The 26,111-nt window shown below is 44.9% G+C and overlaps 1 protein-coding gene across 9 annotated transcripts in view; it reads right to left on the bottom strand.

Annotated features, from left to right (window-relative positions):
- The window catches only part of LOC129171014 (potassium voltage-gated channel subfamily C member 1-like), a 92,535-nt gene that overhangs the window by 42,311 nt on the left and 24,113 nt on the right, over positions 1-26,111 (bottom strand). For 3 of the 9 annotated variants that reach the window (XM_054759295.1, XM_054759293.1, XM_054759288.1), the window contains exons 3-5: positions 23,209-23,340; positions 21,279-22,140; positions 20,392-20,601 (exon numbers count right to left, since the gene is read on the bottom strand). In XM_054759295.1, the coding sequence (XP_054615270.1) occupies positions 20,392-20,601; positions 21,279-22,140; positions 23,209-23,340 (1,204 nt within the window). The other 6 variants (XM_054759289.1, XM_054759290.1, XM_054759287.1 and 3 more) reach the window with 6 other exon arrangements.

Here is a 26,111-nt window from a genome sequence, read left to right as displayed (position 1 = left end):
CCTCCCCATCCTGTAAAAATAAACTTTCCCACCCCTGCCCGGCCCCGTTACAGTACCTAAGGTGGTCTCTGGTGACCAGTAGCATCATAGCATTCTGCATGCATAAAGTCACGGTCCACGTCCTACATTCAGATTTGATGTGGTGCATGCGGCGTTAGTGCAGATGCATGTGCACAATCACACCTTCACACTCTACTTGCTCTACTTCTACTCAAGCTTTCATACCACATTCCTTATTGCTTGCAATGGAAACCCATGCACATTCATCGTTATATACATCACAAACATCACCTGCTGTTTGCTGGGGGTGGGGGTGAGGACGCTAGGTGCGTGTGTGTGTGCGCACAGTGTCATGTTGCATAACTGACATATGTGAAATGATACACTAGGACTGACCAAGGATCACTCGGTGCGTGTTCAAGGCCCGAACCCCACCCTGGTCCAGCCCCACTTGGCTTCTGTCCACACCAACACGCACATTTCAAAAAAGGCACATTTCCTGTTGTCTTCCGTCCACATGCAAACGCAAACATAGCTTCTTGTCTTAGCAACACACATTTCTAGCAAAGACGAACATTTACATCAAATAAAATGCTGCTTCAGCGTTTTTATCTCGTGGCATAAGAAATGTGTGACTTTATTTCATGTAATGAATAATGACAGATAGTATATACAGTGTTGTGAAGAAGTGTTGGCCCCCTTCCCGATTTCTTATGTTTTTGTCTATTTTGTTTGTCACACTTCAAGCGCTGGAGTCTGTAGACGTGTGAAGACATTGGTTTTGCTGTAAAGCCACCTCTTGACCAGCTGCCCCAAATACCAGCCACCTATCAGTCTGGGAAAGGTTATAAAGCCATTTCCAAGCTTTGGGACTTCAGCAGACTACAGTGGGAACCATTATCCACAAATGGCCAAAACATGGAACAGTGGTGAACCTTCCCAGAAGTGGCCGGACGCCCAAAATAACCCCAAGAGCGCAGCCACGTCTCATCCGAGAGGTCACAAAAGACCCCACAACAACATCCAAAGAACCACAGACTTCACTTGCCTCAGTTAAGGTCAGTGTTCATGACTCCACCATAAGAAAGACACTGGGTAAAAACAGCCCGCATGGCAGAGTTCCAAGACCAAAACCACTGCTGAACAAAACAACATGAAGGCTCATCTGAATTTGGCCAGAAAACATCTTGATGATCCCCAAGATCTCCAAGACCAAGGGAAAATACTCAAAAGTTGAACTTTTTGACAGGTGTGTGTCCCATTACATCTGGCATAAAAGTAACTCCTCATTTCATCATAGCAACAGTAAAATATGGTGGTGGTAGTGTGATGGTCTGGGGTTGTTTTGCTGTGATAAATGGAAGCATGAATTGTGCTGAAGGAGAATGTTGGTGACCCCAAGCTGAAAGCAACTTGGGTTCTGCAGCAGGACAACGATCCAAAACACACCAGCAAGTCCACCTCTGAATGGATGAAGACTTGGGAGTGGCCTAGTCTAAGTGAACCTGAATCCTATTGAGATGCTGTGGCATGAGCTTCAAAAGGAAAAACAATTCTGCTAAATTCCTCCCAAGCGCTGGAAGAGACTCATTGCAAGTTGATTGCAGTTGTTGCTGCTAAGGGGGGCCCCACCAGTTATTAGCTTTAGGGGGCCATCACTTGACATAAAGTTGGATGACATCCCCATCAGCCGAGTGCTGCAGCCATCTTGTTTACGTGTGTTTTCCACAGCGGAAGAAGATGCGAGCGTCTTCATCACATACACAAGAGTGGACAGGTCACAGTGTAGGGGGGGTACAAGAGTGGACAGGCCACAGTGTGGGGGGATGCGGCGGAAGACAAACATAACACCGAGCCGTTTGTGAGGTCTCACTTTTTTGAGGAGTCATTTTTGTGGTAACTCTTCTGAACGCATATTGTTTGGAGCAGCGGAACTATGCTTCTTGTCACGGAAATGCAACCAGAACTGGACTCCCGGGACCAAGTGGGGGCGCAAGTCATTGTTGATGTACTACACGGGTGATGGGGGTGTCATACAAGTTCATGTCAAACAATCCCAACTATCCCTTGGTGATAAAAAGTTTCATTTTGTGTTGTCATTGACTAAAATTTACATTTGTTTGATGGTCTGAAACAGGGACAAACATTCAAAAAAATAAGAAATCAGGATGGGGGCAAACTTTTTCACACCACCGTATGTTGAACATCCTGATGAAGAGATGCTGATTTTTCAGGCTTGTTTTGACGACAGCAAGAAGATGAGAGTTTGTGAAAGTGTTTTTGTGTTATTTCAAAGTTCCCTGGTGTGGATGGAGGGTTTGGGAAACGCCAGCATGGGTGAAATGTGCCTTTTTGAGCGTATGAGTGTTGGCGTGGACATCGTAGAAGCTCTCAAGCTTTCCTTGGTGGTGACAAATGAAGACGTTATTGGTTAGGTTACGTTATGTTGTTGAATATGTTATTGGTTAGGTTATGTTATGTTGTTGAAGACATTATTGGTTAGGTTACGTTATGTTGTTGAATATGTTATTGGTTAGGTTATGTTATGTTGTTGAAGACGTTATTGGTTAGGTTATGTTATGTTGTTGAAGACGTTATTGGTTAGGTTATGTTATGTTGCGCAAGATCATCTTGGAGATTTCCAATGAGCTGGAATGGTCATGGATGTCAAACTGTTTTGTTTCCTTTCAGCTCAAACAGGAAATGGATCACCAGGGAGCAGAATTTGGAGAGTTTAGTCCAGGGGTGTCCAAAGTGTGGGGCCATTTGCTGCCCGCAGGTGGATTTTTATTGGCCCACACATGAAATAAACATTATGAAAACAGATAGGGTTATATGAACTCATTCAATCCCAAAGACATATTTATACATCTTTTAGGTTTTTTTTGTGTGAGAGGCAAACAGAGGCGATGATGCAACTGCACACTAAAAGATTTCATTTTTAAAGCAGGTTAAGCCATAAAAACGGCGACAAGGTGGCAGAAGTGCATTTGATAAGAGTTGGCATGGATCTTTTGCATGTGAAAACGTGCTCAACAGCAAGGAGGAAGTGGAAGAGCGTGGCGGAGTGTAGCGTGCAACGTTACACATTGTAGGGACATTTTAACGCATGCACACACACCCATGCACGCACATAGCTCAGTTCCAAATGTGAAAACTGTAAATAGATGATGGTGTTATATTTGTAAATAAATAGTTCTTTGGATGTAAAACACCCCTTTTTGTGTTGGTGTCGTTGTTTACTTATTTGAGCTGTAACAAAAGCAAGAAATATTGTGTCAAAGTGAAAGTTATGCTTGAAATATATCTTTTCACAAAATCTGCTTTTCTCCCTTTTCTAGTGGGTATTTTCCTGAAAGGTACCTACAGTATGTTCTACTGCAGGGTACTACACAGCGGAAAAAGTACAAACAAACGTGTTTGTTTTTTTTAATGAAAGATGGGAGTCTAGTCTTTCTTTTGGTAGCTTCCATGTGACTCAATATTGCCAGTGCCTCGACAGGTCAGTGCCTTGACAGGTCAGTGCCTCGACAGGTCAGTCTGAATGGTGAAAAATGGCCGCTACTGAAGGGCTTGTCTTTTGGGATTGAATGAGTTGATGAGAAAAGGAGTGAAGAAGATATGACATTAACAGTAATAATAACCTTTGAAATTTACTGTATTTCATATCATAGCAAACATGAAATAAGCCACATCTTTTCTTTTTTTTATTGGTGTGGCTCGTGGTGGAAACCGATTGGACACCCCTGACTGAAAGCATTCATAAGAATATTCATAAATCCACTATGAGTGAAATATTTCTCCTCACTGACGATGTGAACAAAAGCGTTTCTTCCTTTCATCCCAAAAGTCTTTTGTGTCTTTTTGTGTGTACAGTACAGAGGTAGATGCATGTGCACACCCACACACACACACACGCACACACTGGTTCTTCACGGGTCCAACAGCGCTGTCGTCTCGTTTGTGTTGCATATTTGGATGTTGGAAGTGGTCTCTGTCAAGTTCTGCTCCATGAGTCCGCGGACGTTCTACCACGGGCTGTCGCTCCAGTAGCCGTTGACAGTGCCTCCTACTGGACGGCCGCAGCCAAGACAGGGGGGTTGGGGTAGAGGTGGGGGTGTGGGGGGAGTTGATGAGGGAAAGAAAGAGAAGCCAAAAAGGGCGTAAACTCAAAACCCTCCCATTGGACTCAAAGTAGTGCAGAGTAGTACCGCTGGTGCTCGTGATGGCAATGACATGAACTCCTGCACACGTGCTACACTACACAAATACCTGCTTCTACTTCTACTACTGTACTCTACTGCAATGTACTACCTCGTCTGTGTCTTAAAGGGAAAGTAGACGTAACAATACACATGTACTGTACACAACACCTGGACACCAAAATTAGACTACTACTCCATAGATACCGTATGAATATATATATATATATATATATATATATATATACACTGTATATACTGTATGTATATACAGTATATACTGTATGTATATACTGTATAGTCCAAATGTTTACTTGAATATATTGTATAAACTATAACATTCATGTAGAAATACATATGTATTTATATGAATCAATAAATACATATTTTATTATTTGTATTCATTTACTGTATACTATATATAAATACTGTATATATAGAATTGTATTTTATTTCTATAGATCGTGATTTCATGTATTATTCCTTTTCAATTCATTCATTAATTATTAATTGAGTGCAACTTCTTTTGGATAATGTGATGAGTCTATTAAAAACGGTGTTGGACGTATAGTATATACTATATAATATATAATAGTACAATACACATGTAAAGTACAATAACTATAAATATACTGAACATGTCAAATGAAATGATTAATGAATGAATGATTGATACATTAAATACATTAAAATATTAAATTCATATCATTTTAACAAATATATATATCAAATATCTGAACAGGAATAAATAATAGCTGAAAAGAAGCCAGTATTGATGATATTTACTGTTTGTATATCGTGTGTGTGTTCTGCGATTGGCTGCTGATGGGTGGGGGGTGTACCCCACCTCTCACCCAAAGTCTGCTGCGACTGGCTCCAGCTTCCACGTGACCCCCGTGAGGACATGGATGGACGGATTTCATTTCTTTATACTCTATGCGTTCTATTCCGTTGAAGCAAACGGGTAGCATGCAGCGACGCCCTGTAGAAAGCTCGTATGACATTCTTTCATTTCTGGAGAACTTCATCAACATTTCCTAGGAATTTTGCAGGCGTGAAGCGCGTGAAACGTTGCAGCTCAGAGCTCAGGTGGGGGCGATGCAGCGTCTCGTCCTTTTCGATGATTATGAGCAAATGATGTCAGCTTTATGTTCTGTACTCCATGTCCTGCACTGATGACGCGTTCATAAAGCAGCATAAACAGCATCCACGATGCTACTAAGAAGTACATAGCAAGTACGTAAACGTATACATGTATGTATATACATGCATGTGCCGTGGACAAACAGAGACACTTTATACTGTGCTTGATTTTGGAGAGGTGTAAAGCAGGGGTGAGCAAACCTTTGGGCTGTTTTGCTGTTGAAATATGACAACAATTTCCATATTCATCATTCCAATTGGTCACGTGTTCCCATACAGCCTGTCTTGCGATGGGATTAGCATAAAGTAGAGTAATAACATCATGCTGTCCTAATTCTGGTCATCAATAACCACCTCACCTGTTAATAACTGCAAGTATTTCGCCACCAAGCAAGCATGCGATTTAAAGCACAAGATAGCGCCAAAGTTCCATCTTTATCAAAGGCTTTCACCAACAAGCAAACCTTGATGCCACCTTGATGCCAGGCGAGCCTCATGTGGCCCACAGGCCGTCTTCTGCCCACCCCCGATGTAACGTTTGTCTACAAGGCTAAAGAATTAGCAAGGGATTAAATCAATAAGCAAATTTGCACTTTGGGACAGGCAAGACAAGCTAACATCTTTTATTGGTTTTTTTTTCATATTGTGGATGCACGATATACAATTCATTGCACTTTTCCTTGGGCTAAAGACACGCAGCACCGTGTCACGGGCTCGCATTTCACTTGGCAGACAAGTTTATTCTTTTTAACTACAAAAATGTTGTTGTTTTTTTATCTACTATTTTACATCTAGACTTTTACTTCTGACATCAGGAGTACAAACACATGCTACACTTGCCAGTGTGTGTATTTTCATCTGTGTGTTTATTGCAAATGCCTTAGGCTAGGCTACACTACGCTCGGCTAGGCTAAGCTAGGCTAGGCTACGCAAGGCTAGGCTACACTAGGTTAGGCTAGGCTAAGCCAAACTAAACTAAGCTAGTCTAGGCTAGGCTAGGGGTGTCCAAAGTGTGGCTACAAAATGCAATCAAAATTTAAAAAAAACAAGAAAAAAATGGGAATAAAAGAGCAAAAAGGCATAATGGAAGGAGAAACGCTGAGATATTTCAAAGCTGAGATGCAGACTGTTCATTCTTTCAATAAATATGACGTATTAGCGTGTCTACATCGGACTGCTTTTAACCTGTTTCCACATTAAAAATGCATGTTTTCATTTTTCACTGTGTTCATTGCAGGAAGAATTTTGGACACCCCTGCCTTTGTCAACATCTACAGCTTTGCTGTACCCTCCTCAACCGCTCTACCCTCCCTCCTCAACTGCACTACTCTCCTCAACCGCTCTACCCTCTCTCCTCAACCCCTCCTTAACTACACTACTCTCCTCAACCGCTCTACCCTCCCTCCTCAACCCCTCCTCAACTGCACTACTCTCCTCAACCGCTCTACCGTCCTTCCTCAACCCCTCCTCAACTGCACTACTCTCCTCAACCGCTCTACTGTCCTTCTTCAACCCCTCCTCAACTGCACTACTCTCCTCAACCGCTCTACCGTCCTTCTTCAATCCCTCCTCAACTGCACTACTCTCCTCAACCGCTCTACCGTCCTTCTTCAACCCCTCCTCAACTGCACTACCCTCCTCAACCACTCTACCCTCCTCAACCGCTCTACCCTCAAGCAAGCAGCACAAGGAAGTGAACTTGGCTAACGTATAAGCACGGGGTGTAACGGTACACATTCTGTGTATTTTTCAGTGCAGATACTTAAGAATACTAATTGAAGTACACTTTAAGTGAGGGACAGGAAGTGTTTATGGTGTCATGCGTCTTTTTTATTAGAGACTTTTACCAGATTAACGCCCAAATATCATGAGAAAAAAGTTGTAATTTTACACAAAAAAGTAAATATTTGACAAGAAAACGTAGCAAATTTTCAAGAACAAAGCCGGAATATGGTAAAAATGATGCTGTAGCGTTACACCCCCGCAAAGAAGCTAAATCCTAAATGAAGCCAGCTGGGCCGTTAGTCAGGCAACTTGTAATGACTGCAGTCAGTAAGGTTGAAGTCTTCCTAATAGGATTAGGATTATGTGGAATTCCCTCTTAACGTGGATACCCAATCTACGCATGTGTCAAACGATGATGATCTCTTCAATGGGGTGAATGATTCTTTCCTGGAGCGCAGCTACAAGATGGAGGGGATGGGGGAGCGGCATCGCCTGAGGCCGGGAGGCTGGAAGGGTTCGAAGGTGGCGTTGGTGATTGGGGTGAGGCGCGGCGGGGCGCCCATCATGCCAGAGATGTTATTTAGGCTGCGGGATTTCTCATAACCTGTGGCTACATCACATGACGTGCACAGGTCAAAGGGCAAACAGCATCGTAAGGACAAGATGTGTTCATGATAATATGCAACGGAAGCCATGTCATGTGCATTCATTAAGTTTATGTTATGACAGCAGCGCACGTTAGATCATAGAACACCATCAAGCATTTGTCCGTTCAAAACAAAACCAGCCACAACAAAAAGCAGGAAGTTGGAAAAGACGGACAGGTAGACAAGGTAGAGGGACAAACACATGGACAGACAGACACAGGACAAAACAGGAACATGGTTACAAAAATATCCACAAAACACACCAAGGGAACATACAATCACTTTCATTCCTTCATTCACTCTTTCACTCATTTTCTATGGTGTCACGGGTGATCTGGAGTGGTGGGGGCTGGTCGGCATCCAATCACAGGGCACCTGCATACTGTACATATGGAGTACGGTATATAGTGTACAGTGTCTACTATGTCTGTACTACCTGTACAGAACACACAAGCATGGCCAGCCTCACCTACGAAGGCTTCATAGAAACAACTTAAGATGTTTTGGGACGTGAGAAGTCTGGAGAGAACCTCCACATGTGGTCCAAGGAACATTCCAACCTCCATCTCCTGACTGGGACTACGTTTACATGTGCAAAAAATTCCCAGAGTAGTTTGCCGACAATGGGCATCATTCACGAAACGTTGTTACGCACAAATGTGTTCTTAAAGCCTTCTTACGAAGATTTTTGGCATTCACGAAACGTGTACTTAATTCAAGGTTCTTAGATCTAAGAACAAATTCTACGAATGCTCAGGAGGACTCTTACGCACAAGCAAAGCTTGCACTTTCAATGCGCAATCACCCTCATGATGGATTTTGCAACCTCATCCCAAAAAATGTAGTGCAAATAAAATATCCCAACAATTATTTATCATCCAAACAACTAAAATATACTCCATGGATAAATATATATTCAAATCCCAATTCATCAAAAAAAAAAGTAGCTGGCTGGACGTGCGCTGCACAGAGAGAGAATGTAAAGGGACCATTAGATTTATTTGCTGAAAGCCACGAATATTTGATGTCCCGCTTCAGGCTTCAGGCTTTTCTCTCTGTTCTTACAGGTGTGCAGGATCATCAGAATAACATCGCAATGAAACGTGGTGTGCCTATTGCGCACGGAGCACCCCCAGATAACGACATGCGCCCCCAGCCACGTCTTGAGCCAGAGCACGGGGCTGCTGTATTAATTAGGCAGCGTCTAATCAAATGTAACCACAGAAAAAATAAATTCTCACACACAAACTATGTATTTTTACTTTATTTTTCCATCATGATTGTGTAAATATTTTCTAGAGTTTCCGAAATGGTTTGGTTTCTGATTGATGGCCCGCCTCCCGTTTCCTCCAGATCCCTCCGGTGCAGTCTAATCTTTTTTTTTTGAGTCTATTTTAAGTCAAACCACTTCTTTTTTACCTCTGCGGTGGTGCGGTTCTCAGTGGAAACAGCATTTATGTTTCCTGCAATGGTGCTCCATGCCGACTCTTTTTGGATGGCCTGATGACCGGTGGATACACTTGAAAATAAGGTGGTCTTGTGTTCGGTCCCTCCTTGTAAAAGCACCTCTATTTCTGTAGAATTGAAGCTTTTCTTCTGTTTGTTGTCGAGCTGCTCCTCAGTCTTGCCCTTGCGCTTTAGCATCTTGGCCTCTAGCTGCCTGTTGCGCACGCCACATATTTTACCTTATATAGGAAATAATAGACAGTGACCTATGCAAATTAGGCCTCACATGCACGGGCATCGCAGTTGGCAGTCATCAACCTAAGAACACCGGTGTCAACGTGTCGTGAATGTGGCGCAGTTTCCAACCCACGCCTTCTTAAGTACAGTTCTTAAGAAGATGTTCGTGAATGAGGCCCATTGCTACATGCTAACAGCCAAGTTGTAGCGGTAGAGGGGGTGTGGTCAAATGGATGAAGTAGTTTTGGACGTGTCTTACATGTTCTTGTCTGAAACGCTCATCTCTTTAAAGAACGCTTGAACTACTCGCTAACCCTGCCATGGTGCGTTCAAAGACACCACGTTATTTAAGTTGAATTCACATGTTGTATTTTCTGTTATTTCTGAGCATGAAAACTGCGTAGTGCCCTTGAAGGCACCATTCATGGAGAGCAAAGTACGAGAGAGATCTTCACAGAGTAAAGGCAAAGGCAATCACTAACACCTTCATTGTGTCTCATTTGAACCAAGAAAACACACACAGACACACACACACACACACACACACATTCTAGAAGATGATTCAAGGCTTCTAACTGCAGTGTTCCATGTGTAGAAGAACTATACACTAAGTCCCCAACTAACGAACACAGTTGGTTCCAGACGACCGTTCTTAAGTCGAATTGTTCTTAAGTAGGGAAAAGGTAATATTAGCAATGATATAGGTACTACATGTACGTGTATACATATACAGTATATGTGTATGTATGTAAATATGAGTTTGGATGCAGTAGTAATATTAAACCAGGATAATTCATGAAAAAAACAACAATAAAAGTGATATAATAATACGTAATGATAAATGTTATTCACCTTTGAAGAGGAGTGGTCGAGCATACGTCGTTGTGGAGGAAGAGGAGGGGGAGATATTGAAAAAAAGGACAAATGGTGGTGGTGGTTAGACTCTTCTAAAAGAGGTAGTGTTCTGTGGGTGGTGTAGAATTAAGCAGCCGTATTAACTCTTCATAAACTTTAATCACACGCTCTGTCCAGGTTGTATCATAAAACTACAATGTAGCTTTCTCTCTCCTCCCCTCCTCCCCCTCCTGTTGGTCCCATTAGCAGTGTCACAGTGCCCTCTGCTGGTCAAGCATGTACAGTATAAATATGGACTCATAAGGCAAAACACAGCAAAAAATAGACTAGTCGGCTTGTGTTTGTATCTCCGAAAGTTCGCACGTCGGATGTTCGTTAGTAGGGGACTTAGTGTATTCCTGACAGCAGTGTTCCTTGTGTAAAAGAACAATATTCCCGACTGGGACAGCAGTGTTCCATGTGTAAAAGAACAATATTCCCGACTGGGACAGCAGTGTTCCATGTGTAGAAGAACAATATTCCCGACTGGGACAGCAGTGTTCCATGTGTAGAAAAACAATATTCCTGACTGGGATAGCAGTGTTCAATGTGCAAAAGAACAATATTCCTGACTGGGACAGCTGCTGCAGTGCTGCTGCATCGATGCACCAAGGCGGCCATGTTGGCCTTAGTCTGCTCTAATCACTGATGACTTCTAAATGTTTGTTTCTTCTCTCTGCTGCTTGCTGACCCACTAAATCTTCACCCATGTTGCTCTTGAAATATGCCTTTCACTTCCCATGCCAACTATAGATCGCTGAATCACCCACGCAATCAGAAATCAGTGTTTGTGGGCAGCAAAAGCCATCTGACATCAATCAGCAGTAAATGTAATGTTATTTATTTTTGCTATAAATCAAAATGCTTCCCAGTGGGGTCCAGTCAAAGCCTGTAATGCAATTTTGGGAGCAAAGTCCTCTGTAAAATAAGCAGTGCTCTCTGAGGACTGTGATGTAAAAACTGTTCTGGGCTCCCTTCCAGAGGAGAAGACAGAGAAGAGAAGGCCAACCAATCAACTGCCAGCTCTCACTGGCCTGGCACAACAATGCGCCAACCGCTGCAAATTGGCCACTTTCACTCTGGCACACCTTCCATGCTTTCATGCTCTTTTCCTGGAATATTCATAAGACATACAGTGGGCAAAACAAGTATTTGATCCCCTACCAACCAGCAGGCATTGTGACACAACCCCCCAAGAGCGGTTATGTGTCCATAAAACACACAAATGAGTCCTATCCCTTTAAGAAACTACTCATAATAATCTCATCTCATGATGTGGTTAAATCACTCAAACACTTTCTTCCATTCACACTCTCCACCACCATGGGCAAGACCAAAGAGCTGTAGACCTACACAAAACTGGAATGGACTAGTAGAACATGAAGAAGAACTTTGGTGAGAAAGACCAAAGAGCTGTAGAACTGCACAAGACTGGAATGAACTAGAAGAGCATGAGGAAGGAGCACTCCTCCACACTTACACTCCACAAACATAATAAAATTATAGAAAGACTCCAAAATAATCGACTAAGTCAAAATACAGATGTGTCATTGAATGAATGCGATCGCTCCTCCACATGTGATACAGAGAGCAGATGATAAATTGTCGAGGTGATCACGTAGAGACATGTACAAGACATGCTGTCATGTTAATAATCCCATCAAACAAGACCATTTAATTGAATACGTACAGAAGTGTTCTATATGAAAGCATCCTTCCATGGAAAAGTCACGTGTTTGTTCTTCAGCTGCCATAGCAAATGAAAGCTTTTTAACGTGCTACCCCCGCCAGATATGGCAGGTAAGTTCCGCGTGGCAGACATTTTTTTTGGCTTTGGCACGCCTGCACAGTGTGAAGGAAAGTTCTTCTCCAAGACGTTAGTACAGTATGAGACACTCCACTGCACGCAGGCGTCATGATAGGCTGCAGGCTCCATTAGTACCAGCCACAGGTGATTGAAAGGTATTTATCGGCGTATGCCAGTCATGCGCTTTTCCACAGAAATTGGCCAATATTGATTGATGGTCAATCGGAGCATCCCGAATAAACATACACAGACATGGAAACAATGATTAGAGCACCCTTATTTCTTCATTTTTGTGTTCATTTGAATGCATGATACAACTAAAGGTACCTTTGTTTGGACAAATATAACAATGACAACAAAAATAGCTCATAAGAGTTCCATTATTGGCAGTACAATGCTAGAGCTATTCATGGAAGAACTGAAGTGAGTTTGGTTATTATGAAGAAAGGCATGGAAGTTGTTAGACCTTAGCTCTTAAATAAAACTCTTATGAGCTCTATTTGTTATCATCATGATATTTGTCCACACAAATGTACCTTTAGTTGTAGCAGGCATTAAAAAGGATCAATCAGCTGAAGAAACAAGGGTGCTCGAATAATTTTTTCCATGACTGTATACCGTATATATATATACAGTATATATATACAGTATATACAGTATATACTGCTCAAAAAAATTAAAGGAACACTTCGAAAACACATCAGATCTAAACTGGGGGAAAAATGATCTTGAATATGTTTCCTGATAATAAGTGGGTGATGTATTAGTAACAAAATGATGCCACATCTGTCACGTTCTACGGTGACATATAATTTGCTTTCATTTAGTTTATTTCTAGATTCAGTTACTGCCGTTCTTTCTGTGTTATTCAGATGCTGGTCCTCCTGAGATGGGTGGAGCTGCCTGATGAGCACAGCTGTTTCCCATTTGCTCGGCTACTCTACCCCTGTGGCTGCGTCTGGAAGACGTGGGATTATTCCGCGTGTTGGACTGTTCTTGCTACACCCTTTGTCTTCCTAGACATTATTTTGTGCATGTTTGACCTTCCGCCTGCTCATCTGGCAACCCGCTCATATCTCAGGTATCTTTTGTTTCCTTACCTGCCTCACTCCTTTTTGTCGCGGTGCCCTTGGACTCTAGTTGGCACCGTTGTTTTTTGTTCCTTTGAGTTTAACTGCCTTGTGTTGGAATAAAGACCTTTTTCTTACCTGGAGTTGTCTTGCTGCTGCATCTTGGGATCCGACACCAGACTCCTCACAACAGCCCTGACAGAATAATCCCACCAGAGTCATGGAGCCCGCAGAACAGGAGCAACTGCAGTTTGCCCTCAAGGCCCAGGGTCAGATGCTAAGTCGCCACGACCAGACCCTGGAAGACTTGTCTACCCTCGTCCGGGAGATGCATTCCCGCATGGCAAGCTTCCCTGTCACCGCAGCGCCTGAGGCGTCTTCACCGCTGGTGTCTGGTCCTCTGACGCTCATACCACCCAGCCAGTTACCACGTGAGAACATCCCTCACCCCTCAAGGTATGAGGGGGACTTTGGTGGGTGCAGACTCTTCTTTCACCACTGCTTGCTGATTTTTAACCACCAGCCTCAGACCTATGCCTCCGACTCAGCCAAGGTGGCTTATATAATTGGCTTTCTCACGGGTCGCGCCGCCAAATGGGCTATGGTCGTTTGTGAGAGCAAGCCGGAGCTCCGCACCAGTTTGCAGGCGTTCATGGAGGAGATGAGGACCGTCTTCGATCATCCAGTGCGGGAACGAGAGGCCGGATTCCGGCTCTTGGCTCTTCGCCAGGGCTCGAATTCAGTTGCGGAGCATTCCATCACGTTCCGCATCCTGGCAGTGGAGAGTGGCTGGAATGAAAAAGCCCTCCGCTGCGTGTTTTTTGCCAGTCTCAGCTCCCGCATACAGGACGAGTTGGCTGCCCACGACGAGACGAGGACGCTAGAGGAGCTCATCTCCCTCTCTATCCGGCTGGATAACCGCCTGCGGGAGCGTGTCCGACAGCGGGACGGGCCCCCTCCCCACACACCTGACCAGTCATCGCTTCGTCGCTTGGATCTTCCTCCTTCCCTGCCGCCTCCTCCTCAATGGTCCGGATCCCCGTCGGAGACCGCCGAGGATGTGTCGCCGATGCAGCTGGGAGGCAGCCGGTTGTCGGCCACGAAGAGGAGGCGGCGCGTTCTCCTGCGGTTGTGTCTCTACTGTGGAGCAGCGGACCACGCTATCACCCGCTGTCCAAGTCGTCCTCGTCCACGGCGATCGGCTGCTTTCACGAGCGCTCCAGCGGAGAGAGGATCTTCACCTCCTCCTTCCCCCTCCAGTTCCTCCGTGGGGCGTCTCCAAGTGGAAGGTACGCTGTCTTGGCAGGAGAGGGAGGGGCACACTATTAGCGCTCTTATTGACTCTGGCGCTGATGAGAATTTCATTGACATTGGTCTTGTTAAACAGCTGGACATTCCTACTATGCCTGTTGAAACTTGCAAACATGTTCGTTCTCTTGATAGTCTACACCTAGCTAGCGTCACGCTTCAAACACGCCCCCTTTCCCTTTTACTCTCAGGTAATCATCATGAATGCATTAGTTTTTTTATTATTTCTTCTCGCTCTGCTCCCGTGGTGCTGGGTCTCCCTTGGCTTCACCGTCATAGTCCCACTATTGATTGGTCTACATTCAAAATTTCCAATTGGAGCACCTTTTGTCATTCACACTGTTTAGGCTCAGCTTCACCTCCTGTCACGCCCTCCCACACCTCCCCACTCGTCCCTCCCGACCTTTCACTTGTTCCCAGGGAATATCACTCCCTTGGGAAGGTTTTCTGTAAAGACCACGCCATGACACTTCCTCCACACCGGCCCTATGATTGCGCAATTGATTTGTTTCCTGGTTCACCTCTTCCCTCCTCTCGCCTGTATAACATCTCTCTAGCTGAACAAGGTGCCCTGGAGGAGTACGTTACCACTTCGCTCGCCGCTGGTCACATCCGACCATCTTCTTCTCCCCTAGCGGCGGGGTTCTTTTTTGTCAAAAAGAAGGACGGCTCCCTACGGCCATGTATTGATTTCCGCGCACTCAACAAAATTACAGTACGCAACAAATATCCTCTACCCCTTCTAGATTCTGCTTTTACGCCGCTCCACAATGCTAATATTTTCACTAAACTGGACTTACGGAACGCTTATCACTTGGTGCGTATTCGTAACGGGGATGAGTGGAAAACAGCTTTTAGCACTCCTCTGGGGCACTTTGAATATTGTGTCATGCCCTTTGGACTCACCAATGCTCCCGCAGTTTTTCAATCCCTTGTTAATGACGTCCTCCGCGATATGATCGGCCGTTTCGTTTTTCTTTATCTGGACAACATTCTCATATTCTCCACCTCTCTCGATCAACACCACCACCACGTTCGTCTCGTCTTGCAACGATTATTAGAGAACAGGCTTTTTGTTAAACCACAGAAATGCTCTTTTCACTCCTCTTCGGTGTCTTTCCTTGGATTCATTGTGGAGAAGGGCCAACTTTGTCCTGACCCTGCTAAGATTCAGGCAGTGGTGGACTGGCCTACTCCTACATCTAGAAAGCTTTTGCAGAGGTTCCTGGGATTTTCCAACTTTTACCGGCGCTTTATCCGAGATTTCAGTAAAGTAGCCGAACCTCTGAACAAGCTAACATCCTCTAAGGTCTCCTTTGAGTGGTCGCCGGGGGCCGACCTGGCCTTCAGGCGCCTTAAGTCCGCCTTCACTTCAGCACCTGTTTTGATCCACCCTGATCCTTCTCTTTCTTTTACCGTTGAGGTTGATGCGTCTGACGCGGGGGTCGGGGCCGTGCTCTCCCAGCGTTCCAGTCACGACCAGAGGTTGCACCCCTGCGCCTTTTTCTCCAGGCGTCTCTCGCCCGCTGAGAGGAACTATGATGTTGGCAACCGGGAGCTGTTGGCGGTGGTCCTCGCTCTGCAAGAGTGGAGGCACTGGTTGGAGGGAGCAACACATCCGTTCCTTATCTTCACGGACCACAGAAACCTCGCCTACATACGTGCAGCTCAACGCCTCAACCCCCGCCAGGCTCGGTGAGCACTGTTCCTCACCAGGTTCGATTTTACATTGACCTATCGGCCTGGGTCACGCAACGGCAAGCCGGATGCCTTGTCCAGGATGTTCGCCCTCCCGGTTGAGGAGTGTCCTCCGGAGACCATCCTTCCTCATTCCCGCATCCTGGGGGGTCTTCAGTGGCAAGTGGAGAAGAGAGTGGCAGAAGCTGTCCGGGACACATCTCCTCCGGCAGGTTGCCCGCCAGGCCGGCTCTTCGTTCCTGACCTGGGCGCATTGTTCCAGGATCGCCTGTCATCCGGGAGCCAGACGCACGGCCTTCCTCCTTGCCCAGCGCTTTTGGTGGCCTTCCCTCCACACCGACACCAAAGGATTCGTGGCAGCCTGCTCCGTCTGTGCCAGGAACAAGTCATTGAACCAACCACCAGCCGGATTACTTCAACCTCTTCACATCCCTTCCCGCCCCTGGTCACACATCGCAATGGATTTTGTTATTGGTCTGCCCGCTTCTAGGGGGTGCACCACCGTTCTTACTATTGTGGACAGATCTTCCAAACTTACCCATTTTATCCCTCTACGCAAACTCCCCTCTTCACTGGAGACAGCCAAACTCCTGGTCCAGCACGTTGTGCGACTCCATGGGATACCCGTCGACGTGGTATCTGACAGTGGTCCTCAGTTCGCCTCAGCCACCTGGAGGGCCTTCTGCAAGTCGTTGGGGGCCTCTGTCAGCCTCTCCTTGGGCTACCATCCTCAAACCAATAGCCAGACGGAGCGGGCTAACCAGGACCTGGAATCTGTTCTACGGTGCGTGTGCCATCAGCACCCCACATCCTGGGCTCATGACCTTCCCTGGGTGGAGTACGCCCACAACACCCTGGTGTGCTCCTCTACTGGTCTCTCCCCATTTCATGTAGTCCACGGTTTTCAGCCTCCGCTATTCCCGTCCCAGGAGGCAGAATCCTCGGTGTCATCTGTGGCCGTTTTTCTTCGCCGGGTCCACCAGGTCTGGCGCGACACAAGGTCGGCTCTTTCAGAAGATTGCGGATCGTCATCGCAAGCCGGCACCGGATTACCAACCCGGGCAGAGGGTGTGGTTGTCATCCCGGGACCTCCCCCTAGCGGTGGAGTCCAAAAAACTGTCTCCCAGATTTGTCAGACCGTACGAAGTGGATCGAAAGGTGGGTCCAGTGTCCGTCAAACTCAAGATTCCTCCCTCCCTCAAGACGCACCCAGTATTCCATGTGTCCCGCCTTAAGCCTGTTGCCGAGAGTGACCTGAGTCCGCCACCAGTGCCTCCTCCCCCTCATCGCTTGATCGATGGTCATCCCACCTTTACAGCTAAATCCATCTTGGACGCCAGGAGACGGGGCAGGGGTGTTCAGTACCTCATCGATTGGGAGGGTTACGGTCCCGAGGATCGCTCCTGGGTTCCCCGGTCGCCCATCCTCGACCCCACCCTTCTTTCGGAATTTTACCATAAATTCCCAGACAAGCCTGGTAGTCCGCCAGGTGGCTTTCCTTGAGGGGAGGGGGGGGATAATGTCACGCTCTACGGTGACATATAATTTGCTTTCATTTTGTTTATTTCTAGATTCAGTTACTGCCGTTCTTTCTGTGTTATTCAGATGCTGGTCCTCCTGAGATGGGCGGAGCTGCCTGATGAGCACAGCTGTTTCCCATTTGCTCAGCTACTTTACCCCTGTGGCTGCATCTGGAAAACGTGGTATTATTCCGCGTGTTGGACCGTTCTTGCTACACCCTTTGTCTTCCTAGACATTATTTTGTGCATGTTTGACCTTCCGCCTGCTCATCTGGCAACCCGCTCATATCTCAGGTATCTTTTGTTTCCTTACCTGCCTCACTCCTTTTTGTCGCGGTGCCCTTGGACTCTAGTTGGCACCGTTGTTTTTTGTTCCTTTGAGTTTAACTACCTTGTGTTGGAATAAAGACCTTTTTCTTACCTGGAGTTGTCTTGCTGCTGCATCTTGGGATCCTACACCAGACTCCTCACAACAGCCCTGACAACATCATTTGATAGAAATGAAAATGATCACCCTATAGAGGGGGGAAATCAAAGACACCCCAAAAATGAAAGTGAAAAAATGATGCAGCACACTGGTCCATTTTGCTAAAATGTCATTGTAGCAACTCAAAATGATTGTCAGTAGTTTGTGTGGCCCCCACGTGCTTGTACGCATGCCTGACAACGTCGGGGCATGCTCCTAATGAGACTACGGATGGTGTCCTGGGGGATTTCCTCCCAGATCTGGACCAGGGCATCTATGAGCTCCTGGACAGTCTGAGGAGCAACCTGGCGGCGCCGGATGGACCTAAACATAATGTCCCAGAGGTGTTCTATTGGGTTTAGGTCAGGTGAACGTGGGGGCCAGTCAATGGTATCAATTCCTTCATCCTCCAGGAACTACTTGCATACACTAGCCACATGAGGTCGGGCATTGTCGTGGACCAGGAGGAACCCAGGTCCCACTGCACCAGCATAGGTTCTGACAATGGGTCCAAGGATTTCATCCCGGTACCTAATATAAGTCAGGGTGCCATTATCTAACCTTTAGAGGTCTGTGCGTCCTTCCAGGGATATGCCCCCCCCAGACCATCACTGACCCACCACCAAACCGGTCATGCTGAATGATGTTGCAGGCACCATAACGTTCTCCACGGCATCTCCAGACCCTTTCACGTCTGTCACATGTGCTCAGGTTGAACTTGCTCTCATCAGGGAAAAGCACAGGGCACCAGTGGTGTAGTTGCCAATTCTGGTGGTCTATGGCAAATGCCAATCGAGCTCTACGGTGCTGGGCAGTGAGCACAGGGCCCACTACAGGACGTCGGGCCCTCAGGCCACCCTCACGGAGCCTGTTTCTGATTGTTTGGTCAGAAACATTCACACCAGTGACCTGCTGGAGGTCATTTTGTAGGGCTCTGGCAGTGCTCATCCTGTTCCTCCTTGCACAAATGAGCAGATACCGATCCTGCTGAGGGTTGAAGGACCTTCTATGGCCCTGTCCAGCTCTCCTGGAGTAACTACCTGTCTCCTGGAATCTCCTCCATGCATCCAGATACCGCAGTGATGCCCTGGTCCAGATCTGGGAGGAGATCCCCCAGGACACCATCTGTAGTCTCATTAGGAGCATGCCCCGACGTTGTCAGGCATGCGTACAAGCACGTGGGGGCCACACAAACTACTGACAATCATTTTGAGTTGCTACAATGACATTTTAGCAAAGTGGACCAGTGTGCTGCATCATTTTTTCACTTTCATTTTTGGGGTGTCTTTGATTTCCCCCCTCTATAGGGTGATCATTTTCATTTCTATCGAATTATGTGGCATCATTTTGTTACTAGTACATCACCCACTTATTATCAGGAAAGATATTCAACATCATTTTTCCCCCAGTTTAGATCTGATGTGTTTTCCAAGTGTTGCTTTAATTTTTTGAGCAGTGTATATATATATGTGTATATATATATATATATATATATATATATATATATATATATATATATATATATACACACACACACACACACATATATACACACACATATATATATACATACACACAGTATATATACAGCATATATATACACACTTATCCATATATATATATATATATATATATATATATATATATATACACACACAGTATACAGTATATATACAGCATATATCTACACACTTATCCTATAGAATTTCAGCCTCCTTTAACAACAATGGTTAGATGCAATTAAAGTCCATCCTTGCTTTTCATATCATTGGGTTTTGTATGATTTGTTTTTTGTCTGATTTAATTTGAGTGTAATCTGGTTTTGGTGTGATTTGGGTCTGTTATGGGTTATGGGTCTGGGTTATTGTGCAGCCAAACACTCCGTGTAAAAACATGATTGGATCAAGATAAAAGTCATGTTGGATGTTCATTTATCCTTTTCATTCTTCATTTCAATGTAGTTTCTGAATGTAATGTAATGTATAATTATTCTTTATAAAATGCATTTTTGTTCATATTTTTGGGTGTCTGGAACAAATGGTATTGACATGATTTATTATTGCTTTGGTTTTTGTATGTTTTGGTTATGGTCGAGTGTTGACTGTATATTGATCCTATCTTGTGTTTGTTGTTAATAATAATTACAATGCATATTGTCAGTATGCCAGTCAAGCCCCAGTGCACTGCTGCTACCAACCGCTTCCTAAATCCCTCGTCTGATCTCCTACCTTTTCGAATGTTGCCATCTGTTGTGCGCTGGAATTCCCCGGCATTCAGCAGGAAGCAGGCCCGATCGTGCGGGTAGCGTTCACGGCTGGTGGTCGAGCCGAGGCCCCCGGTGGCTGGACTGCGCTCATCCCCCAGAACCTGGTCAATGGTGGGACAGTCCTCATTGGCCAGTGCCGCCGCATTGGCAGCATCACCATTTTGCTTTGAGTCTAAGGGCAAGAAGCAAAGGGGGAGCTCTTTGAGACAAGAAAGGAAAGTGAAAGTGAAAAGAGGATAATAGCGGACATGACCATAGTGTGGAAAATGACAGGATGGAACAAGATGAACACAGTAGCACCAACCGCAAAAGACATTTGGTGTAGAAATGATGTGACTTCTGAACAAATGGGTGAATGTGGAATTCCGAGAAAAGCAGTTATTTCTGGAATGTGGAGAATAGATAAGTGGAAGTTGTCTATAAGCAGCAGATGTCCACATTGTAAGATGGGATATTTACACACTATAAACCCTACAACTCCACCTACACTTGGCGTTCCCAGCGTCACCCGTTAGCTCTGGTGATGAGACGTGAGATGCCCTTTTCAGCTGCCGCAGTTCAAGCAGAAGATGGAGTGATTGTACACCCAACATTTGTCATATCAAAACAACATCTCTGCATAAGACTTCAAAACCTGATATTGGCGTCCACTCGGCTGCTTCCTGAATCTGCACTCTAAGCATCATGGGAACTCATCTGCATGCTTGTTTAAGCTCCATGGTGATATATGGATAAATGCATGATGAGCTTTGTGTCAAAGTGTATTTTGAGAGCTCCAGCAAGCACATGGCAGGGATCTGGTGGCACGGCCCACTCAACTTGCTGTGCTTTCATCGATGGATGACACACCTGCTCTGTTGATGTCGATGATCTCCTCCTGTGCCAGCGGACAATCTCCAGCAGCGATCAAGCTGCCGGATGCCACCATGCCAGGCCCGAGCACATTCCCCATGAGCCTGTGCGGTGAAGCTGTGGCCATGGCGAGAGCATCCGGTTTGCAGTAGTTAGGACTGCCAGGCTGCGGTGCTCGAGGTATATGCTTGTTCCTCTTCTTGGGGAGCTTTTGCTTGGCCATGGCCAGTGAGTAGTACATGCCAAAGTTGTTTACGATGACGGGAACGGGCATAGCGATGGTCAATACGCCGGCCAAGGCACAGAGGGCGCCCACCAACATTCCTGACCAAGTCTCCGGGTACATGTCCCCGTAGCCCAGCGTGGTCATGGTCACCACGGCCCACCAGAACCCAATGGGGATGTTCTTGAAGTTTGTGTGGGCAGCAGCGGTGGGGTCATCCGGGTCAGCACCTATGCGTTCGGCATAGTAAATCATGGTAGCGAAGATAAGGACGCCCAGTGCCAGGAAGATGATGAGCAGCAGGAACTCATTGGTGCTGGCTCTCAGGGTGTGGCCCAGCACACGCAAACCCACAAAGTGGCGGGTGAGCTTGAAGATACGCAGGATTCGAACGAAGCGCACCACGCGCAGGAAGCTCAGCACGTCTTTGGCCGTTTTGGACGACAGTCCGCTCAGCGCTACCTCCAGGTAGAAGGGCACGATGGCCACAAAGTCGATGATGTTCAGGGCGCTGCGGAAGAACTCGGCTTTATCAGGGCAGAAGATGACGCGCAGCAGAACCTCGATGGTGAACCAGATGACACACACGCCCTCCACGTACGTCAGCCAACCGTCTGTCACCACTTCATACACGATCTGCAGAAGAAATGCAAGACTATATGTCACACGCCAATATAAATATGCAAGCACGCCGCCAAATAAAAGTTCCCTGGAAAATGTACCACAAAAATGATATATACAAATATATATATACAGTATATACATATATACAAACAATTACTGTAGAGCGGCTTTGTTTCTTCAGTTTCTTGTTCATTTGAATGCATGATACAACTAAAGGTACCTTTGTTTGGACAAATATAACAATGACAGCAAAAATAGCTCATAAGAGTTCCATTATTGGCTGTACAATGCTAGAGCTATTCATGGAAAAACTGAAGTGAGTTTGGTTATTATGAAGAAAAGCATGGAAGTTTCTAAACCTCAGCTCTTAAATAAAACTCTTATGAGCTCTGTTTGTTATCATCATGATATTTGTCCACACAAGGCATTAAAAAGGATCAATAAACTGAAGAAACCAGGGTGCTCTCGTCATTTTTTCCATGACTGTATGTACTGTATGAACAAGATGAAGAAATTAAGCAGAGTTCCAACGTTCCAACGTGAAACTTTCATCTAATGATCTGAAAAGACTTTTTATTCCACATGAAGCGAGGGAAAGACATATTTGCTGATTTATTTCCTTACTAATGTATAAGTCGGCCATCATGTCAACACAGACAAAGAAAAGAATGCACTGTTGCACTGTTGACTTTGGTGGTGTTTTCTTCTGTCAGGCAGGTTACATCTTGTGTCATGACGCATTTCACAAATAAAATAAGACAAATGATACATTATGCAATACAAATTGTAGAAAACGTGCCATATATTATCTTTGTTTTGTATTATTTCTGTGTTTGGATGCTTCTGTGTGTTCAATAAAATGCAAATTAATGTACAGTATAGCCTTTATTTTATGCTCTTTTTAGTTTGACGTTGTGCCTCTCCCTCTTCAAATGCAGCTAGCATAAACATGTCTTACTTATTCCCTGCACTCTATATTTACACTATCTATATTCTATTTAAATCCCATCATTAGGAAATGAATTGATTGCAATCGATGAGGTCAATGGAGAGTACACAAGTCAAGAAGTAAAGCAGTACCTCCTCGTGTGTCACGTTGCCAACTGTGACGTTCTCGGTCTTGTTGTAGATGGTGTTGAAGACTTCGTGGGTCTCCAGGCAGAAGGTGGAGATGGAGAGGAGGATGAAGAAGAGCGAGGCAAACGCCACATACTGCAGAGGAGACAAAGTACTCATAGTCTTTGTGTAAATGACGGCACTCATATTCGTGTACTCTGTTGTCTTCTTGCAGCCTGAATATGGCATTCACAGAGTAGTCTGATGATGGGGGGGGGGGGGGGGGGGGGGGGGGGGGGGTTATGTCCTTACTGCTGCAAATATTCCTTGAAAATTCCTTATTCAACATACTACACTACAATGTATCATCCACTATATGTCATATACACTATATACTGTACATACACCGTATATACTCATTCAACATACTACACAACAATGTATCATTCACTATATGTCATATACACTATATACTGTACATACACCGTATATACTCATTCAACATACTACACTACAATGTATTGTCCACTATATCATATACATTATATACATATGCCATATCAAGATCAAGAGAGTTTTATTGTCATGTGCATAGTAAAACAGCAGTTATACTATGCAATGAAAATCTTATTCTGTTCATTCTCCCAAGAAAAGAAAGAAAACAAATGAAAGAATAAGAACATAAGAAACATAAACACATAAACATATATACCAATAAATTAAGCAACAACAACAGAAGAGACATTAATACAAGTAAATAATACAAATAAATAAATAAATAAATAAATAAAGTGCTATGAGTGTGTGCGTGTGTTGCGTGCGGCGTGTGCGAGTGCTTCGTTGAGGAGCCTGATGGCCTGTGGGTAAAAGCTGTTTGCCAGCCTTGTGGTCCTGGACTTCAAACTCCTGTAGCGTCTGCCTGACGGTAGGAGTGTGAATAATGAGTGTTGTGGATGTGTGCTGTCCTTGATGAGGTTGTGTGTTCTGCGTAGGACTCTAGTTTTATAAATGTCTTGCAGTGAGGGGAGGGCTGCCCCAACAATGTTCTGTGAGGTCTTGATCACCCGCTGGAGTGCCTTCCTATCACGTGTTGTACAGTTACCGTACCAAACAGTGATGGAGGCGGTAAGGACACTTTCCATAGTGCATCTGTAGAAGCAACTCAGGATTGTGGTGGACATGCCAAATTTCCTCAGTCTTCTCAGGAAGTACAGTCTCCTTTGGGACTTCTTCAGAATTTGTTGGGTGTTGTGAGACCAGGTGAGGTCCTCGCTGATGTGTGTGCCAAGGAACTTGAAGGTTTTCACCCTCTCCACCTCAGTCTCATCAATAAACAGGGGTCTATGCGGCTCCTTTTCCCTTGTTCTTGGGTCAATGATCATCTCTTTAGTCTTCTCTGTATTGAGAAGGAGATTGTTATCATGACACCAAGCTATGAGGTCTGCCACCTCTCTTCTGTATGACGTTTCAACACCACCAGTGATCAGTCCGATGACTGTAGTGTCATCCAATTCTTGTTCACAATATATATGATGTGTTTTATTTTTTTATGATTCAGCATCATCCATGCAATGTATACACACATAATCCATTATTCAACATCACACATGGATTTCACGTTCGTGTGTGTGTGTGTGTGTGTGTGTGTGTACATACCACCCCTTTTTCCTGCAGCATTCCGCTACCATTTATTCCCCCCATCCCTCTCTCATTACAGCCCCCTTTTAGACACTGCAGTCAAGATGCTTACTTTTGTGTGTGTGTGTGTTTGGGTGTGTGTGCGCATGGTTTTCAGCAGGAAAAACACGTGTGTATGCATTGACATCTTAAAATAATACAATACGTACATTAGGCAGCAGGGAGTATTTGTAAGTTAATCTATATCCCTGAAAGATATACATGCATGTACAGTAAATCATCATGCCACATCCAACATGTAATATCCTGCTCTGCGTGTGTCATAACAAAGCAGCTTTGCAGGCTTACTATACAGCATATACAATATATATATATATATATATATATATATATATATATATACAGTATAGTACAGTACCTACAATATTACACAGTATGGTACAGTATATACAGTACAAAAGAGTGTACATATAGTATATACTCCCATTTCCCAAATACTTGCATGTGAAGTAGACTTTGCATCTGTAATTCCATCCTTGGACAAATGCTGTGTGCCTCCTAAACACTAGGGGGCGTCATTTCAGCTCCTTGATGTACGTGAGGAAGAGGATGCTAGGTGTTGGTGGTAGAAGGGTGTGATGAATACTGTAAAGGAAGGTGCTCCTCAACTTGCAAGCAATAGCTAACAGCTAGCTTGGCAACACAGTGGGCTGTTTTTGATGATGGTCAACAAACTGTCTTGGGTGAGTGTGCTGCTCTGCTGCCACCTAATGGGTATTTCTGTTACAGCACACTCAGCCATCAGAGGTGGAACACGCACACCTGTGTCCAATTAGGCAGAACTATTTAGACCGTGCAGCAACCTCCTTTGTTGCCAGAACGTCTTCTCCTGCACACCTGATTCCCTTGCCTACCTGTTTGTTGTGTACCCTTTCCCTAGCTCTGGTCGTACCTCGTTCCTACTGTGAGTAGTGGTTGCTTTTCTTGTTTTTTCCTGCCGTTTGCAGTGGTTGTTGTGTACTGAGGTTTTTGTTACCGAGTTGATCGTATTGTTCCTATCTCCTTTTGATGATAGTGATTTTTTGTTCCACCTTTTTTCCCCCTGCTATCCGTGTATGCAGTGTTTTTTGTTAGTACTTAATTTTTCCTTTTTCCCGTGACTTAAGCCGGTGATTTTGCGTTGTGTACTTTTTTCATGGACATTGATATTTTGTTTATTTGTACTTTAATAAATCTTTTTGTTACATTTACATTTTTGTTACATTTACATTTACACTTTTTGTTAATTT

The sequence above is a fragment of the Dunckerocampus dactyliophorus genome, chromosome 18 (assembly GCF_027744805.1).
Source record: "Dunckerocampus dactyliophorus isolate RoL2022-P2 chromosome 18, RoL_Ddac_1.1, whole genome shotgun sequence".
Taxonomy (NCBI): domain Eukaryota; kingdom Metazoa; phylum Chordata; class Actinopteri; order Syngnathiformes; family Syngnathidae; genus Dunckerocampus; species Dunckerocampus dactyliophorus.
The sequence above is the reverse complement of the archived record's forward strand: the minus strand, read 5'-3'. Positions and strand labels throughout refer to the sequence as shown.